This window comes from Salvelinus namaycush, chromosome 5 (genome assembly GCF_016432855.1).
Source record: "Salvelinus namaycush isolate Seneca chromosome 5, SaNama_1.0, whole genome shotgun sequence".
Lineage (NCBI taxonomy): Eukaryota > Metazoa > Chordata > Actinopteri > Salmoniformes > Salmonidae > Salvelinus > Salvelinus namaycush.
The window spans coordinates 23,711,923-23,730,088 of record NC_052311.1 but is presented as its reverse complement, the minus strand read 5'-3'; the positions used below and the strand labels follow the sequence as shown (position 1 = coordinate 23,730,088).

Below are 18,166 nucleotides of genomic sequence, written 5' to 3'. Positions count from 1 at the left end.
CCCCTTGTGTTGGTGTTTACAGTTTATGTAGGTCTGTGTGTGTGTGTGTGTGTGTTGGGACATGATACGTACCAGGAACACGACGGGTGGTCCTCCTATTAGGGCCATGGCCGTGGAGAGTTTCCTCATGTTTCCTCCGCTGTAGCTTCCTGCTGCCTTGTCCACATACTTTACTAGGCCCAGCTTACGGATGCCCCATTCAGCAACCTCGCACACTTCCTTCTCGGGCACTCCACGCAGGACGGCGTAGAACTCCAGGTGCTCTCTGCCTGTCAGCAGTTCGTTGATGGCGTCAAACTGGGGACAGTAGCCCATGTTCTGGTGCACTTCGTCTATCTCCCGCAGTATACTACCAAAGCAAAAAAAGTAAGTCTCACATTTAGACTACTGAAGCTCTCCACTGTAATACCTAGTATGAGCTCTCTGGCACAAAATGGCTGACTTACCTTTTTCCAGCCAGGAAAGCTTCTCCACTGGTGACCATGGAGTCTCCTGTCAGCATTTTGAAGGTGGTGGTCTTTCCAGCTCCGTTCACACCCAGGAGGCCAAAGCACTGAGAGAAAGAGAAAGGAAACAGAGGAAATATACGAGATTGAAAGAGATTGCATGTCATTGCATCGTGTATTTACTTGTTTTAAATATTCTAATCTTACCTCTCCAGGAGGGATGCCCACACACAGGCGGTCTACAACTGGCTTTTGCTTCCTCTTGTAGACCTTGGTGAGCTGTCGGAGCTCCAGGATGTCTCCGTGTCCCAGTCCGTTGACGATCCTCTGCCTCTCTCTGGCCACGTCCTCGTCCTCCTCACCCACCGGAGGGAGCTTGGTGTGCAGGTTAATGGGCTTGATGCAGAAGCGGTACTGGAAAAGGACGGTGATGATGAAGAAGACCACTCCTTCCACGGCCATGGCAAACAGGTTCTTGCCCACCATGTCCCATTCCAGAGGGGATCGGAAGCGGTTCTCACCTGTGAACAGCAGGAGGAGTGGGTTTAGAGAAATGTTCAAGAGACACCTCTGCGCTGAATTACATAGAAAAATGGCTCATGGGGAAATGCAGTTCTTACCAAATCTCTCCAGAGCGTCGGCCATGGCCTGGTTCTTCACCATGTCGATGAGACCTCGGCCAAGACAGAAGTGAGGGAAGATCAGCAAAACGTTCTTCAGGATGTTGTTGATACCCCCAATCTCCTGAAGAGGAGGAATATTTAACCCTTAATGTCACAGGATAAGTGGAACATTAACAAAAGATCGTGTTAATTCTCTGTTGTCTAAAAAACCCAAAATGGCTTCTTTAGGCAAGGATGAGCACACCACATTACGCAGCCAATGTGTGGTGTCCCTTACGTTGTCTCCGAAGAGCTCCATGACGAAGGTGGAGATGCTGCCGTTGATGCCGATGAGGATGTTGACGGAGGTCAGCACCACGTAGGCCGTGCTGGGGATGTTAAAGAAGAAGGATGCTGGGTACATCAGGGGAGTGATAGACCAGCCATAGAGAAGCAGCAGCAGGGCCAGCACTGGCAGGTTGGTGGACGACACATAGGCCTTTTGTTGGAAGCAGACGAAGATGATGATGACGAGCGTCGCCGGGACGATGTAGTTACACTGCAAGACAAACGAGATGACAAGGTTAGCAATCAATCAAACAAATTCTGTTCATGTAGCGCTTTACACTAGTAGAAAACAGCTGCGAAATGCTCAGAAGAAATACTCAAAATGGCCGCTAGGAGTTCTCACCATATCCCAGATGAAGTTGGCAGTCCAGTAAAGCAGGGGCTGCACGCCGCTGATGAACTGCATGTGCTTGGCCTTGCTCACCCTCTCCTGGATGAGGAAGACTACGAAGCTGGCTGGGACGAAGGACATGGCGAAGATCACGCAGATGGACACCAGGACGTCCACTGAGGTGGTCATCCTGCGGGGGGGGTTGGGTGGTCAGTGAGTTGGGTGGAAAGGAGAGTACACTGTGCTAGGTACACTTTACAAACTCTACATTCTACTAGGTAATTTACATTTACTAGGTCAAATACTTTAATGATGTCATTGTTCCAAGATGTCCGTGGCGTGGGTACTTACAGTGCCACCTGGGATAGCTGCTCCTTGGTGAGGTTGAGCGGGTGGTTGAAGGCGCGGATGCCAAACTTGCTGGGGTCCTTGCCAGGGGGCAGGTTGGCGCGCAGGATGCCGTTGTTCATCACGTTGAGGAAGGCTCCCATGCTGTGCCACCCCTTGTTGTTGAACCAAATCTTGACATTGTTCTTGGTGTCCAGACCATTGATGAAGCTAGACAAGCTCTCCAGGAATCGGTCTGCGGCTGCACCCTGAAGATAAACAATAACAATGGTTTAGATTGGTGGCAGTGATGTTGTGTTCAGTGGCAGAAACCGAGGTATAGTGAATGTGGGAATGAATGAATGGAAGTCTCACCTTCTCCAATTCAAAAATATTCCTCACTCGAGCGATGGCGTCGTCAATTTCGTCAGCTGGGGGGAGGACGTTGGTGCCTCTGGCACCCAATGAGAAGCCACCGTACCTAAATTCATTTACCCAGATTTTGTTCTTCAAACTGTGATAAGAAAAAAAGAAGCATAATTATTTAATGTCAATTTGGGCTAGACAGGTATACAAAAACAATTGTATAACTCAATTATTGTACATGCTATATCATACCACTGTTATAAAATATATGCAATATATATATGAAAGTTATACCTTTTCCCAATGATCTCTGCATAGGTCTTCACCAGATAGTCAGAGATGTTTCTGTTGGTCAAATTTTGCAGGGTGTCTGTCTCGCTGATCTTCATCTGAGGGGGTGGCAGTCCTCCGGCTCCAGCAGGACACTCAGGGAGCATTTTCTTGCGGCCGTCACAGCTGCAGGCGCATGCGGGGGACGGCTCCTCCATGGTCCAGTTACCTGAGCGGAACAGTTCCAGAAGGGTCTCCGGGACCTCCGGTATGGACCAGTCTTCGTCACCCATCGTACAGGGAGTGTCACTGAGGGAGGAGGAAGGAGAGAGAGAGATTGAGAGTCATTATCTCCTAAAGAACATTGAAAATATGTGCCTCATCATACACCTATCTGTCATATTTATTTCCTCAAAGACAGGAGAAATTGTACAAATGGAAATAGCCATTTTGTTAGACCCTGGCATATTGAGACTCACGGTATGGGCTGTCCGTCCATACAGCGCGTTCCAAACCCAGGTCCTTCGGTGAGGGCACTCAATAACCGTTGTGTGCTAGCGTCTTCAGGGGCGTCATCGCTGATGAAGAGGGACTGTTCTTCGTACATCCATGGCTGCAGCTCCAGACTGGGGTACTTTCCGAAAGGTGGGACGATGAGACTGAAGACCAGGGCAATGCACACAAACACAGCCGGGAGTACAATCTGAGCAAAGAAACCTTTTCTGGAGCGTTGAGCGTACAGAAACCTCTTCCAAATCAAGGCCACAAACTGCTGCCTCTTCAGACTCCATCCCTCCACCTTGTAGGAGCCTTTACCGTCTGAGCCGCTCAAGAAGTCTGTCTCTCTGGATTCTGGGTCTGCGTCCGAGTCGTTATGTTCATTGTTGTCGTCGTCAATCTGGGGTCTAAGGCAGCTCTGGTGGTCTCCACCGAAGGCATTTCCTCCACCAAAGGCATGATTTCTACGACGTCTGCGCAGGGGGAGTGTACCGTCTAAGCAAAAACACATACAAAATAACAACAATTAACAGATGCTGACATGTTCTAGAACCATTCAAGACTTAATAATCCGAGTCATACCCACAGGCGATTTCTACAGGGTTCTTACCTGAGGGAACTTCAGTGTCAACTCCGTTGTCCTCTGCCACTTTTAGGAAAATCTATGAGGAGATAGAAAAGACAGAAATCAAACACTATTCCCCAATGCAATGTAAAGTACTTTGAGCATCTAGAAACATGATATCCATCCCATTATCCATTTAATAAACTATTGTAGTTGTACCTCTTCCAGGGTGGTGTCGGAGACGCCATAGCTGGATATGCCCAGGTCAGGGAGGCGATTGTCCATGTCCTTGAAGAGCTCCACGAAGGCGCCGTCCTTGGCCGCGCCGTAGGGTAGGACGTAGATGAGCTCGTGGCCAAGGTTTTCCACCATGCGGGCGGCCGGGACGTGCTTGAAGATCAGGCTGGAGATCAGGGAGACGTCGGGGGGCACGAAGGCACTTTCACAGATGGAAGCTGCCTGAGCAGTTTCTATGGTAGCTACTTCGCTCTCGTGTTCGCTGCCAAGGCCTGCGTCGGAGCTGCTCTCAGAGGGACAATCCTCCTCCTTCTTAGTTAAGGAGAAGGTACTGGAGGAGTTGCGGCAGGATCTGAGGAAAGGTTCTGGGCCCTTCTTGACCAGGGTGAGGTAGTAGCCTGTACCCAGCTGGTTCTTCAGGAAGAGGGAGGAGCCCACGCAGCACAGCTTGCCGTGGGAGATGATGGCGATGCGGTCGCCCAAGATGTCCGCCTCGTCCATGTGGTGGGTGGAGAGGATGATGGTACGACCTGGAGAGGGGGAGGGAAAACAGTGAGCTATCACACAGGACTCCCCCCAGTAGTTTCTTATGCATAGCTGCTAAAAAGAGGTAAGGAGTTAGTGGTTACCTAGACGATATTGGAGCAAGAGGTCCCAGATGCCCCTGCGGGCGTAGGGGTCGACCCCGGCAGTGGGCTCGTCCAGAATCACAACCTTTGACCCCCCGACAAAGGCCAAAGCCACAGAGAGCTTCCTCTGCATCCCTCCGGACAGTGTGCTGGTCCTAGAAGTGCGTTTGTGCGGCAGGCCAGTGTCTATCAGGATCTGTTCGATCTCAGACTTCACCTGTTTCTCAGATAGACCCTTCAGACGAGCATAGAACCAGATGTGCTCCTCAACGGTCAGCCTGGTCAAACCCAAAAACAAACACGTTAGACTTCATATAACAACTGCTCATAACAAACCAATGTAACTATTGACATATTTCCTGTTTTTGGTCATTATAATTAACTTTCTGTTAAAACTGGTTGCTAATATGATGGACTGGGAACACTTACATGCTGAAGAGAACGTTGTGCTGTGGACAAACGCCCAGACTCTGTCGAATAGCACTCAGCTCCGATCGGATGTCTTTTCCCATGATGTAAGCAGTGCCAGAGGTAGGGGGAAACAGTCCCGTTAGAATCGACCTGACAAATACAAATATGTCAATACTAGATGAACTCCTTTTAAAATATATAAATGTAACTTTCAACTAAATTTGTATGAACTATTGTTCACAGATGGCACTACTTGTATGTCATTGCACTTACATGGTGGTGGTTTTCCCTGCTCCGTTGTGGCCCAAGAAAGAGGTGATCTGTCCTTCATAGAAGCCCAGAGTCAGCCCGTCCACAGCCAGCTTCTTCCCGTGCCGGTACACCTTGACTAGGTTCTCTATGAAGACACCAGTTTTCAGGTGGGCTGGCTCTTCCTCTATACAGACAGCTGAAGACACAACACAACATAATGTAATTCAAATGGGGTACAATGACCATCCCATTTTCTTTTGCTTGAATAAACACACAACTGCTCAAATTAATTCGCCCACCATGTGGATAATCAGTTGCTCTGCATCGTAGTTAAATCGGGGTCTTACCTTCACAGCTCCTTCTCTTGTTCTGACTGAAGTCAGTCTTCCTGTTGTCTCCTTCTCCAAACCAGTAGGACTTGGAGAAGAGGAAGTACCAGGGCCTGGGAATACCATACTGACCTGAAGGAGACCACAAAAAACACATACATACATTCAGACAATGCAAACAACAATACAATACAAGGCAAGTGGCTTCAACATAAGCCTATCAAAATGGTACCCAAACAGATCCATTACAGTGGAATAGTTCAGCTCATGGACACCTACCAGGGAAGACGGACTCGATGTACCAGGTCATCACCATGTAGAGGAAGGAGTCGAAGTACATCATGATGATGGCAGTGGTCAGGCTGAAGTCGTCCTCCTCCATGGGGCTATTGAACAAGTTGTTCCACTGGATGCCGATGCCCTGCTCTTCGAACAGGGCAAAGTACTCACAGCCAAAGCCAAAGGCCACTGGGGACAGCAGGCTCTGTAGAGAAGGAGAGATGTTAATACAATACATGACCAAAAGTATGTGGACACCTGCTCGTCAAACATCTCATTCCACAATCATGGGCATTAATATGGAGTTGGTCCCTCCTTTGCTGCTATAACAGCCTTCACTCTTCTGGGAAGGCCTTCCACTAGATGTTGGAACATTGCTGCGGGGACTTGCTTCCAATCAGCCAGAAAAGCATTAGTGAGGTCGGGTTCTGATGTTGGGCGATTAGGCCTGGCTCACAGTCGTTGTTCCAATTCATCCCAAAGGTGTTCGATGGGGTTGAGGTCAGGGCTCTGTGCAGGCCAGTCAAGTTCTTCCACACCGATCTCAACAAACCATTTCTGTATGGACCTCGCTTTGTGTACATGGGCATTGTCATACTGAAACAAGAAAGGGCCTTCCCCAAACTGTTGCCACAAAGTTGGAAGCACAGAATCATCTAGAATATGATTAAGATTTTCATTCACTTGAACTAAGGGGCCTAGCCCGAATCATGAAAAATAGCCCCAGACCATTATTCCTCCTCCGCCAAACTTTACAGTTGGCACTGTACATTGGGGCAGGTAGCGTTCTCATGGCATCCACCAAACCTAGATTCGTCCATCGGATTGCCAGATGGTGAAGCGTGATTCATTACTCCAGAGAACGCGTTTTCACTGCTCCAGAGTCCAATGGGGGCAAGCTTTACACCACTTGGCATTGCACATGGTGATCTTAGGCTTGTGTGCACCTGCTCGGCCATGGAAACCCATTTCATGAAGCTCTCGATGAACAGTTCTTGTGCTGACGTTGCTTCCAGAGGCAGTTTGGAACTCGTGGTGAATGTTGCGACAGAGTACAGACAATTTTTACAGTCCCATTCTGTGAGCTTGTATGGCCTACCATTTCGCAGCTGAGCCATTGTTGCTCTTAGACATTTCCACTTCACAATAACAGCACTTGCAGTTGACCGGGCAGCTCAAGCAGGGCAGAAATGTGACAAACTGACTTGTTGGAAAGGTGGCATTCTATGACGGTGCCACGTTGAAAGTCACTGAGCTCTTCAGTAAGGCCATTCTACTGCCAATGTTTATCTATGGAGATTGCATAGCTGTGTGCTCGAATTTTATACACCTGTCAGCAACAGGTGTGGCTGAAATAGCCGAATCCACTAATTTGAAGGGGTGTCCACATACTTTTGTATATATAGTGTATCATATACAACACCAATGCCAATAAGATGATGAGCCTGAGGAGGTAACCAGCAGCAGAAAAAACAATAATGTGTCAAAAGAGAGTTACATTACAAACACATTTCAAAGACAAAGCTGCCCTGTTTGTAGTGGCACTACACTTAATAACTTAATGAAAGTGGCTCCTCTTATAAAATGTCACATGTGGACAACCAACATCAACTCAAAATGTCTAGTACATATAAAAGCATGACTCACAGCGACTATTTTGGCCCCAAAGCCCACATAGTCCTGCCAGGCCACACAGAGGACGTAGGGCAGGTAGAGGGTGAAGTAGATGATGCCCCCGCATGCCGCCGCCAGGTTGGCACGGGCAAACATTGTGCTGATGAGGAAGCACTGCATGATGGTTACCACGGCGAAGGAACCCAGGAACAGGAAGATGACGCCGGGGTCACTGTAGGGCAGCAGGTTCCCCATCTGATTAGAGGAGAGAGAGGGAGGATTCTCATTGGTAAATAGGGAGGAAGTCAATTAACATCAGAAAACAAACAAAAACAGTCTCACATCAACATAAAATATTAATACAAGTTATTGTCATGATACCAATATCCCTGAAATATTGTGATGCGAAAAAGGATCATTGTCATCCTAAATCCTGGGATGCAGTGCAATACCTTGAGCAGCACAACCAGCAGGCCGGCAGAAATTAGCAGGGGGATGAGGCTGCTGATGAACCAGCTGAACCACAGGATGCCGTTGTTCAATCCCATGATCCTCATGGTCTCCTTGAGCCTTGCCTCCTTCTCGTACACCACGCTCTTGATGATGATGGCCACAGAGTACATCCAGGCCAGGGTCATGAAGAGGGGCATGGAGCGACTCATCACCCGCAGGAAGCTGGAGGACAGAGGTCATAGGTCAAAGGAGGAAATGGAAGCCATTTTAAAGCCTTGCAGTTAGCCACTCAACACAGATCCCAGGTGAATAAGGTCAAATCCTGCTCGGTGTGACTCACATGTCGTCCACGTAGCAGGGGTAGGGCATCTGTTGGATGTAGACTCCCGTCTTCTCCTTGACGCCAGTTACTGCTGTGATGATGCTATGCTCGATGATGTCCTGGAGGTAAGAGAAGCCACCCCAGATGTAGCGCAGGTCCTCAAATGGGTCAGCACGAGGACCAGGGTCCCAATATCTGTTAAGAGAGGAACAAAAGCAACGCATAAACCCCCCTTCCTGTAAACCTCTTACAAATTCATTCCCTCCCAAGGAGCAAGGTTCACAACAAATTCAAATTTTCCCAAAAAGTTGAAAGGGATCCCTCTTCACAAAAAAATAAAGTGAGTGTTCAAAATGACCCCAATGACACAGGCATAAAACACCGTCCAATACATCTAGTAGATAGATTGGGGCGCTTTGAATCAACATACCCGTCTTTGATCTTGTTGGTGCGCTCCACGTTATCGATGTCCATGCGGATCTTGTAGTTGACGTTGGCCGGCAGTTCAGAGCTGTTGGCCTCAATATCTGGAAACACAATCCCCGCCCAGAACTTCCTTTCGTCCAGTAGCGCCATGGATTTGTTGACCATCCTTTCCTCATTGGCCACGGGCTCCATCTTATCCAGGTTTACACACTGTAAACAAACAAACGCATTTGTTAAAGGCCTATCCTCATCTGGTCTTGGCCAGGACTAGCAGATCTATTCACATGCTGGAAAGGGGGGATGGGGAGGCTTTAAATGGAATGTTCATCAGGTTCATGGCTAACTTGGTCCAGCTGTGTTTTTCTTTGCCATTTCCAGTGGAAGAGGTTGAGACAAAGTAAAATGGCTGCAATTGACTACTGTTTCCACAAAGAGAGGGCAATGACTGGAATGAAAACTCTCAGACCCAAAGCACCTTGATGTGTTTCACTTGTTGTTTTAACGCCCGCAATTATGTCATTGGTATGTATTGCAGAAGGTGCTGAATGGGGACTTTACCAGAAAGAGAACAAAATTGAACTGAGGCTAAGAAAGGGGCCAAGTGACTGTGTGTGTGCGTGAGCGACACATAGAGAGACAATGAAAGAGAGCGAGACCTCCATGAAGCGGGATATGCTCATGATGGCCTGGTCCGTCTCGTTGAAGACTTCCCTCCAGGTGAAGGCGGTGCCGTGGGGATGCGTGTCATGCGAATGTTTGGTCAGGAAGTTGGAGACGTCCTCCACAGTCCACTCTGAGCCCGCCAGTTGGGAGGTGAAGAAGCTGCCAGTGCCATTGTTCTTCAGTAAGGTCTGGGAGAGAGGAAGGAAAAGCAGGAGAGTGACTGTGAGTGGACTTTGTGGTACCGTCCCGCATCTCTCCACAAGATGCCAGTGTTGACCATCTGAAAGGGCTGCTTCCCATCATGTTACTTAATCATGTATTTTGTTGTATTGCTATTTGCTATGTTACTGTGTCATGTCCTGGGTGTTGTGTCCGAGTTATTATTACGGATGCCATTCTATAAGCCAAAAGCATTTCAAAACTGAAAATAAAATGTTGTATAAGGTATACTACAATGGTGCTCTACAAGGCTAACATAAGTGATGTTGGCTGTAGTAGAGACAACAGATTAGTCAGACATACCCTTACTAGGTCCATGTGTTCGCTGCTCTCCATGAAGGTCCAGACCTTGGGCTTAATTTCCTCCCACATGCCCCCCAGCTCTCTGAGGACCCCCAGCTCCTGGAATGTTCTGTTCACCTGAAGGAGAGGGCGAGAGCGGGACTGTTAGTTTTCTGCTAAAACAACTACTGGGACCAGCGATGTACTGTAACTAAGAGGTATAGTATAACTGATACACACCTCGTGGATGATCTTCTGTGTGGCTGGGGTGTCGGGGGTGTACAGGATCTTGCCCATGAGCAGAGGCTTCAGGGCCTGCCAGATCATCCTGGACACGGGGCTGGACTCCATGTTCCTCATCATAGCGTTACAGTATGGAGCTGGAGGGGGACACAGAAGGAACAATGACGTCAGGTCCATACAAGAATGTCACAACTAGCAAAGAAATTGGTTACCCGCTAAAAAAGGTTTGAATACCACTGAAATACATTAACATGAAGGAGAAGTTGCCTACTGGATGTGTTGTCGTAGGCAGAGATGGGCTCCTCCCCGTTGGTTGTGTTGTGGTTGCCGAACAGAGCCTTGTAGTTGTTGTCCTCGTACCAGTTGAGGGACTTGATCTTTAGTCCGCCACCCTCGGGATGGCCACAGACGATGCGCGACACAGCCTGGTACATGTGGCTGGGGGAGGATGTGGCGTTCTCCGTGAGGAAGATGATCTCGTTACGCAGGTCTCTCCAACTCTTCATGCTGGCCAGCTATTTGGGACACAAAGGAGTGTGATGTTAGCAAATGGGGTCAGGGGTCATCTTGTGGGATGCAAATGGGAATGTGACCTGGACCTGGAGCAATTCATTGTGATTCAAGACCAGCTTGTTGACATGGTGAGATGGATTCATACCAAATTATAAAAAGGCGAGACTCAGAGTAGACTAGGAGCAGACAAGGAGCAGACTCAGAGCATTAAAAACACAACAACAGACCTCACAAGAAGCCTGTATAGCGTGTGTGCTAACTGTCCTAATGCCTTGTAATGCACAATGCCTTGTAACAACATTCACACAATACAGTACTAACAAATGTGTCCTGTTATGTCTGCACAGAAAAGCTAGACCTTTTGTGGCAGAATTGCCATTCTATGTTTGACCTCTTCTCTCTCACTATCTATTTCTATCCCTCTTTTCCTCGCTCTCCAAAGCTGGTTTCCTCACCCGGCATGGGAAAACAAAGAAAGTCAGGAGTGAGAAGAAAATAAGTGCCAAAGAGAAAAGGTTACTCTCGGTCATTCATCACTGGGGAGGAGGAGGAGGAGGAGACGTGGTCCCGACTGTTGACTCTCCCAGAGCCTATTTGACAATGTGGTTACATACATGCCAGTCAGGCCCTCCCATCTCCTCTCCTTCCCTCCTCTCCATATAGACGGACCTGACTCAGCCCGGCCACGACAGCAAGAAGGCAGTCACATGGTTCCAATCGAGCCCAGGTGGCGCACCTGGAACAGAGTGTGTGTGTTTGTGTGTGTGTGTGTGTGTGTGTGTGTGTGTGTGTGTGTGTGTGTGTGTGTGTGTGTGTGTGTGTGTGTGTGTGTGTGTGTGTGTGTGTGTGTGTGTGTGTGTGTGAGAGAGAGAGAGAGACATGGGGGAAACAGCTGTACACACTGAACTCTCACACAATAAGTCAGAACCACACAACAGGAGCTCTGGACCCCTCGTGAGTTTTCTAGGGCGTTGGTTGGGGTAGGAGGGTCCATACCACTACATAACTCCAGGGTAATGTGCCAAACCAAGTCATATTTAGTGACTTAGAGTTTCTTGACATCTTCAGATACATTGTTGGGGTTAGAGGGCAACAAAGTATGTCTACAAAGCTCTGGGGTTGTTTTAGTAACTCCTAAAGACGGTACACTATACTGTAGTTAAGAGCCTTCATAAACACTACATAGCAGTTCTGCATAGCTCAAATCTAATTTTATTGGTCACATACACATTTTGCAGATGTTATCACGGGTGTAGCGAAATGCTTATTGCATTGGTATGCAGCTGCGACATACCATGTGTTTGCGGACATAAGAATCTATGTATACTTATAGGGGGTTATCCTTATTGTTGTAAGCAAAGTAATCAGAGCACTGACTGGTTGAGAAAACACAGACAAAACACTTGGGTAGTCTGGCCCGCCATCGAGCCAGGCTTAAAGACTCCTGTTTGTTGTCATATGGGCATGCATTCACCTTGCGGTGTAAATCAATCAACTAAAGTTAACTTTCCTTTGCGTAAATGCTGACTTGCCCGCTAACTTGTTTAGAAAGCCTTCCTTCTTTGTTCAGCTGTTCCCAGTCATCTATCTCCTGAGGAAATCTAGGCTCAGAGACACTTGATACCAATACAGTTACTGCCAAGTTACTTACAAGGGCCGTTTTCTATTGCTGTGGAGGACAGTATAACTGACAAAGCAAGAAAATAGCAAGAACACAACGAGAAGAGATATTCTCAATATAAGAGATATCCTCAACATATTTTTCAGACCTACAGTACTTTACTTAATTGAAAGAGGTGAATGCCTTCATCCTATTCTGTTCTCATATCTTTCACAGGAGGAAACTGTGATTATCATCACATTAGAACATTGGCCAACAGTTGTCCTCGACATTAAGCTGTTGCTCAAACGTCGAGGGACCAACTGCCTCTCCAATTGACTTTCTAGCTACATGTATTAGCAATCCAAACAAATTGGGTCAGGTTATCAGGCAACAAACAAATACTGCAGGGAGTTGAGGGGGACAGCACAATGCCACGTGCTGTTTTTAAGCCAACCTCTCCTCCTGTATGCTGTGAAACTTCAAATAAGACTAGATGAAAGGTTGGGGTGGGGTGAGAAATTTGTGGTGGCCATTTTGTAATGATGGGGAGAAAAAACTGCTGTTCACTGAGTGTACAAAACTTTAGGAACACCTTCCTAATTTTGAGTTGCACCCCATTCTTGATACAAACGGGAAACTGTTGAGTGAAAAACCCAGCAGCATTGCAGTTCTTGACACAAACTGGTGCACCTGGCACCTAATACCATACCCCATTCAAAGGCACTTAAATATTTTGTCTTGCCCATTCACCCTCTGAACGGCACACATACACAATCCATATCTCAATTGTCTCAAGGCTTAAAAATAATTCTTTAACCCGTCTCCTCCCCTTCATCTATACTGATTGAAGTGGATTTAACAAGTGACATCAATAAGGAATCTTAGATTGGAAAGCAGGTGTTCCTAATGTTTTGTTCACTCAGTGTACATCTAAGGGCCTTTTCTGTCTGTGGTCCAGCCAACAGCAAACTGTTGATCTTAGGCAGGAGTGTTCGTTAAGACAGTGATAAAAAGAAACATGGTTATAAACAAGAAATGTACTGGGCGATCATAAGGGGGGAGGGGGGGCAACAAAAAACCTTATAGTTTTCATCATGTAATAAACTGCAGTGATGACAGTGATTGTCTACCTCCAAGGCCAGGGAGCCCAGGCTCTCCAGGAGTTTGTCTGTAGCCTTGGCCACCTGCTGGATGGCTTCAGGGTCAGCCCTCACATCTTTCTGTGGAGGGAAGAAGTGTCAATTCACACACACATAGAAAATAAAAACAGTGACTGTTGTTTTCAACTTTGAATTATTACACTCATATAGCAGTCAATATAGACTGAAAACTCTTGTTTTTCTTAAAACTGCATTGTTGGTTAAGGACTTGTAAGTAAGCATTTCACAGTAAGGTCTACACCTGTTGTATTCGGCGCATGTGACAAATAAAATGTGATATCTATACAAAATATTAAATGGGTAAAAGCAACAACAATAACATAAGATTAAAAAATGTTTAATTAATAATGTCCTGCAGTTTTAAAGCCACTCCTTACGTCAATGAGCAGAAATATGGAATTTTTAAAAAATATATATTTTTTTAACCTTTATTTATTGGTGACCCATTCAGTTAGGGATTGGTGACCCATTCAGTTAGACTTTGGTTTGTTTTGACTGTGGGTGTTCCTGCCTGTCACTGCGATTCGGTCAGTGGGTAGCCAGTCTCTGAATTGAGATTTTAGGAGGCTGACAGTGAGGTCAGTGCAGTCTTTCATGATACCGGGGTAAGGACAGGGTCTGAAGTGCCTCAGTATAACTGGAGTATCCTCCTAGGACGGTGCGGCACACTCTTTTCTGAATAATCTCCAGGTCATCAGACTAAGCCTGGGTCAGTGAGCTGTGCCAAGCAGAAGCAGCATACTCCAGGGTGTGGCATATGTAGCCGGTGTAAATGCTCACCAGGTCATCCTGTGGCACATGGAACCTTTTAAGGCGATGGAGGATAAAACATTTTCTGTTGCTCTTGGTTACCATAGTAACAACCTGCTCACCCCATTGTAAGTCCTTCTGTAACTTTACCTCTAAAATCTTCACACTATCACACACTTTGAAATCCTGACCCTCGATCCGGAGAGAGCATGGGACAGGTGGATTTCTTGTGAAGGTCACTGTGCACTTGGCAGGCACGTGTCGAAGTTGTTCAGGGCTGCTGTGGTGTGCTGATGTTTCCTATTGTACACGGGTTGACCAAGTATAGATTGTCAACATATTTCCACCTGCTGTCGACATCCAGGGCTGCACCGTCTATGACCGCAAGGAAGATGAGAGGGCCCAGAAGAGTTCCCGTCAGCTCCTACCAGTCTGAGAGGCTGTCTTGGCAGTGTACCTGTTGTTTGCGGATGGTCATAAAACTGCAGAGCCATGCTGTGAGGGCAGGTCTGACACCCAGTTGGATTAGGCGTTCAATGGGGATGGTGTGGTCGATTTTGTCAAAGGTCTTGGAGAAGTCAGTGGTGATTAGGGCTGTTACTTCGGCCGCATTACCGCCACACTAGCTGTCACGTGGTGACTGCAGTCAAATTCCAGATGATCATTTAGTCACGGTAACTAGGCTTCTCCAAAACTGGGCTCAGATGCTGCTGATGATCATTAGTAGCCTACCAAACTTGCTAACTGCCAGTCGCTAATGGCCTGGTACTCAGCGATCTATTGTCCCGCTAATCACTCTGACATCAATGTAAATGCAATCGAAAATCACATCAACCACTTTCTGAGAGCACATGAGCTCATGTTGCGAAACATTTCTATAGGCTATGAAATTGCTTGAGAAAACTGAGTTTTGATGGCCTCTATTAAAAAGAGGAGGGGCCCATCAGATTTCTATAGGCTAGGCCTACTATATTTATTTATCAGCATTCCTAATATTAAGCACATTGCTTTGCTTTACAACAGGAGTAGCCTACCTGGCAAGAAAGAAAATGAACTGTGGTAAGAGCGTCCTCCATTCGCTATTTAAGTGCATATGATGACATGTATTTTGTCCCCCTACCCCTTTTCCGACAGGTGCATGATAATGGTCCATTCTAAATCAAAACTAATTCCACACATATATTATTTAGTATATGTAAAGACAACATTAAATTAAGAATAGTCTGATGAGTGACAATATTATCCCTTGTGAACGATATATTATCACTTGTGAATGATTCCCAGCGTGTGCAGAAAGGTAAGAAACAGACTTTTTTTGAGACTTTAAAAAAATCATAGTCATAGTAGATCTATACGTCATATTAATGTTTGTATCACAACTGAAGTGGCCAAATAACTCCAAAAGGTAGCCTACAGACCTAGAACCCTGGGAACACGGTTAGAGAGGACATAGCCTACAGAGCCTTGTGAAACATGTGTTCTTAGAAGCCCAGTCATTGTGCAATCGCATGTGAAAACAGAGTTGACTGGCCACTGTTTAAAAGAGGATCCCAGCTTTCTTGTGCTGCTATGTTTACTGCTTAATTCTTAAGCACATGAATCCGCTTTAGAACCTGGCATACATAGGTGGCGCCTGCAGTTTCAAGCTTGGGGAAGCAAACTGTCACCATAAAAATGCACTTTCATAATAAGGCATTCCATGCATCTTCACATTTGCAGATACTGTAGGCCTAAATAGTGAATATGCGCAGTTAGGATATTGCCAATAAGATAGGCTATACTGTTGTTCATTCAATTAGGCAGAGATTTTTGATAACTAAAAGACAGATTAGTCTTTTCATTGTCTTCTCTTTACAGCAATAGCCATTTGCTTTCCAAACTATGTATTCCTGCGATTGTATTTTGAAATATTGCGATATGCCTGGCTTGGCCTCTCTACCTTCCACAGATAGTCGCAACCCAACAATAATCTGCCCAAAATGTGTGCGCTGCCTTTCCACAATTTAAAAGCTAAATGATCCTCTGGCCAAATCATGCTTTAGTAGCCTATTTTGTATAATTGTATTTATTTCTGTAGAGACAGGAGTAGGCTAATTAGGCTATATAATTGTGTTAATTTAATTCAGGTTACTTTAGGAAAAGCTTAGCTGTCTATGCTTGCATATTAAAAATGTATCCTCAAAACATTTAGTCTAACGTTTGTTTAACAACTAAAGTTGCATAAATAACTCTAAATTAAGCATATAGGAGGACCGTTTGGGGAAAATATCCTTTCTATTTTATTCAGCTATGATCAATTGTATACTTCATATTATAAAATTATATAAAATAATGCCACGGAATTCTAAGCAAATCTTGTCTGCTAAATAAACTAGTGTAGCCCACAGCCATACGGCATAGCCAGATCAAGGCCTAACATAAGAACAACTCAGAATATGCTACTCTGTTCTTCTGAAATAGGCTACATTTTCATCATATTTTTTTAAATAATTTTTTGGGACTTATTGTGATAATGTAGCCTATATTAAATATATTTATTTGACTTCTTAAATTGTAGATGTTTCAAAGGTCTGCATCAGTGGCTTATCGGCTATGTGTGGAAGCCAGGAGATGCTAAACGTGTTTATGTTAATTAACGGTCAATTACTGGTTGCTGGTTTCAATACCCAAGCCGGCAAGGTGAAAAATCTGTCAATGTGCCCTTGAGCAAGGCACTTAACCCTAATTTGCTCCAGGGGTGCCAAACTACTATGGCTGACCCTGTAAAACAACACATTTCACTGCAACTTTCCAGAGTGAGACAATAAAAACATAATGTTTCGATTTAATAGCACCTGAGGTCTTGTTTAACATGTCTTGTTCCCTAAAGGCTACAAAAAGAAGAACCAAAAGAGGGACACAAACACACTGTTTCTTGTATTAAACTATCATCAGAATAAGGAAACTGACCCTTGGTGGCATGTCAGAATGGGGACAGGGGTCAGAGAAGAACATGTTGCCCATGACTTCTTAATGTTTATCATTGTGGGCAGTCAAACTGTACCTGACTGACAAGGTGATACAATCAGCAGCACTTTTATAGATAGAAATCACACTAACTTCTCTGTCTGGTTTCTAGGAACCTTGTTTTCCATCTATAAACGTTACAAAAGATGCCTTTGATCGTGCAATATCTCCCTTTTTGAATTCAATTCATGATCTAATCTCTGGGCAAAATGACCATGTTGCAAGGACGTTAATGATAGAATTCCCTGACACTGGTGCTAAGGTGTGGAATTGGAAGTGACCTTTATAAAACTATGATTCAGAGAAAAGTGATACTAATAAATGACTACAATTTTAAGATTGAGGGGCCAAAATCCTCTCTTTGATGGCAGTTAGTTTTGAAACATATCACCAGGCTACAACTAGAGGTAGGTCAACAGGGACAAGCAACAACATGCCTCCATCTACGCTTATCACTTTCTTTCTGATCTTCTGCTTTCCCCCCTACGCTTTGGTTCTCGGCACTGTGCATGTCAGTGATTAAGTCACCTGGATTTGGTCTTTAATGGAGAAAAACAAGAATGTGCCTAGTGCCCATTTGTTCTTACCCGTATGGGTTTGAGGAAGTCCAGGTTGTGGAGAAAGTGGCTTTCTGCCTGGTTGAGCCAGGAGCCTGGTGACACGCAGAGGATCTTCTGGACCAGACTGGACACCTTGCTGTCTGTGATGGTCACAAAGTCCTCTACTCTGGTGCCGTTGCTGCTGCACAAGTCCCTCAGGTGGACACCGAAGCCTTTGACCAGCACCTGGAGATGGAGAAAGGTCAGTGTGTAATGTAGCAATGACCCAGTATTTCTTCAGAGTCGAGAAGAACGTCTAGTATTGAACATTCTCCAAGTTACATTACTAGTCCAGAGGGGTATCCCTGCTTCATCACATTAATAGCTAGCATTTCAATGGCCATAACGAATAGATATGGTGACAGCGGACACACTTGTTTAACGCCTCTTGACAATTCAAAACTCTGTGATGTAGCCGCTATT

The 18,166-nt window shown here is 45.8% G+C and overlaps 1 protein-coding gene across 2 annotated transcripts in view; it reads right to left on the bottom strand.

Annotated features, from left to right (window-relative positions):
- Positions 1-18,166, bottom strand: part of LOC120048072 (phospholipid-transporting ATPase ABCA1-like) — a 44,629-nt gene that overhangs the window by 3,257 nt on the left and 23,206 nt on the right. Inside the window, exons 6-32 of one of the 2 annotated variants that reach the window (XM_038993763.1) lie at positions 17,732-17,929; positions 13,359-13,448; positions 10,384-10,627; positions 10,110-10,249; positions 9,891-10,007; positions 9,362-9,556; positions 8,710-8,915; positions 8,298-8,474; positions 7,957-8,179; positions 7,538-7,759; positions 5,891-6,095; positions 5,630-5,743; positions 5,304-5,478; positions 5,049-5,180; positions 4,620-4,897; positions 3,973-4,520; positions 3,799-3,850; positions 3,170-3,683; positions 2,715-2,999; positions 2,430-2,568; positions 2,079-2,323; positions 1,740-1,917; positions 1,347-1,607; positions 1,067-1,190; positions 654-967; positions 447-553; positions 73-349 (exon numbers count right to left, since the gene is read on the bottom strand). In XM_038993763.1, the coding sequence (XP_038849691.1) occupies positions 73-349; positions 447-553; positions 654-967; positions 1,067-1,190; positions 1,347-1,607; positions 1,740-1,917; positions 2,079-2,323; positions 2,430-2,568; positions 2,715-2,999; positions 3,170-3,683; positions 3,799-3,850; positions 3,973-4,520; positions 4,620-4,897; positions 5,049-5,180; positions 5,304-5,478; positions 5,630-5,743; positions 5,891-6,095; positions 7,538-7,759; positions 7,957-8,179; positions 8,298-8,474; positions 8,710-8,915; positions 9,362-9,556; positions 9,891-10,007; positions 10,110-10,249; positions 10,384-10,627; positions 13,359-13,448; positions 17,732-17,929 (5,760 nt within the window). The remainder of the gene's footprint in view (positions 1-72; positions 350-446; positions 554-653; positions 968-1,066; positions 1,191-1,346; positions 1,608-1,739; positions 1,918-2,078; positions 2,324-2,429; positions 2,569-2,714; positions 3,000-3,169; positions 3,684-3,798; positions 3,851-3,972; positions 4,521-4,619; positions 4,898-5,048; positions 5,181-5,303; positions 5,479-5,629; positions 5,744-5,890; positions 6,096-7,537; positions 7,760-7,956; positions 8,180-8,297; positions 8,475-8,709; positions 8,916-9,361; positions 9,557-9,890; positions 10,008-10,109; positions 10,250-10,383; positions 10,628-13,358; positions 13,449-17,731; positions 17,930-18,166) is intronic. The other variant, XM_038993764.1, reaches the window with a different exon arrangement.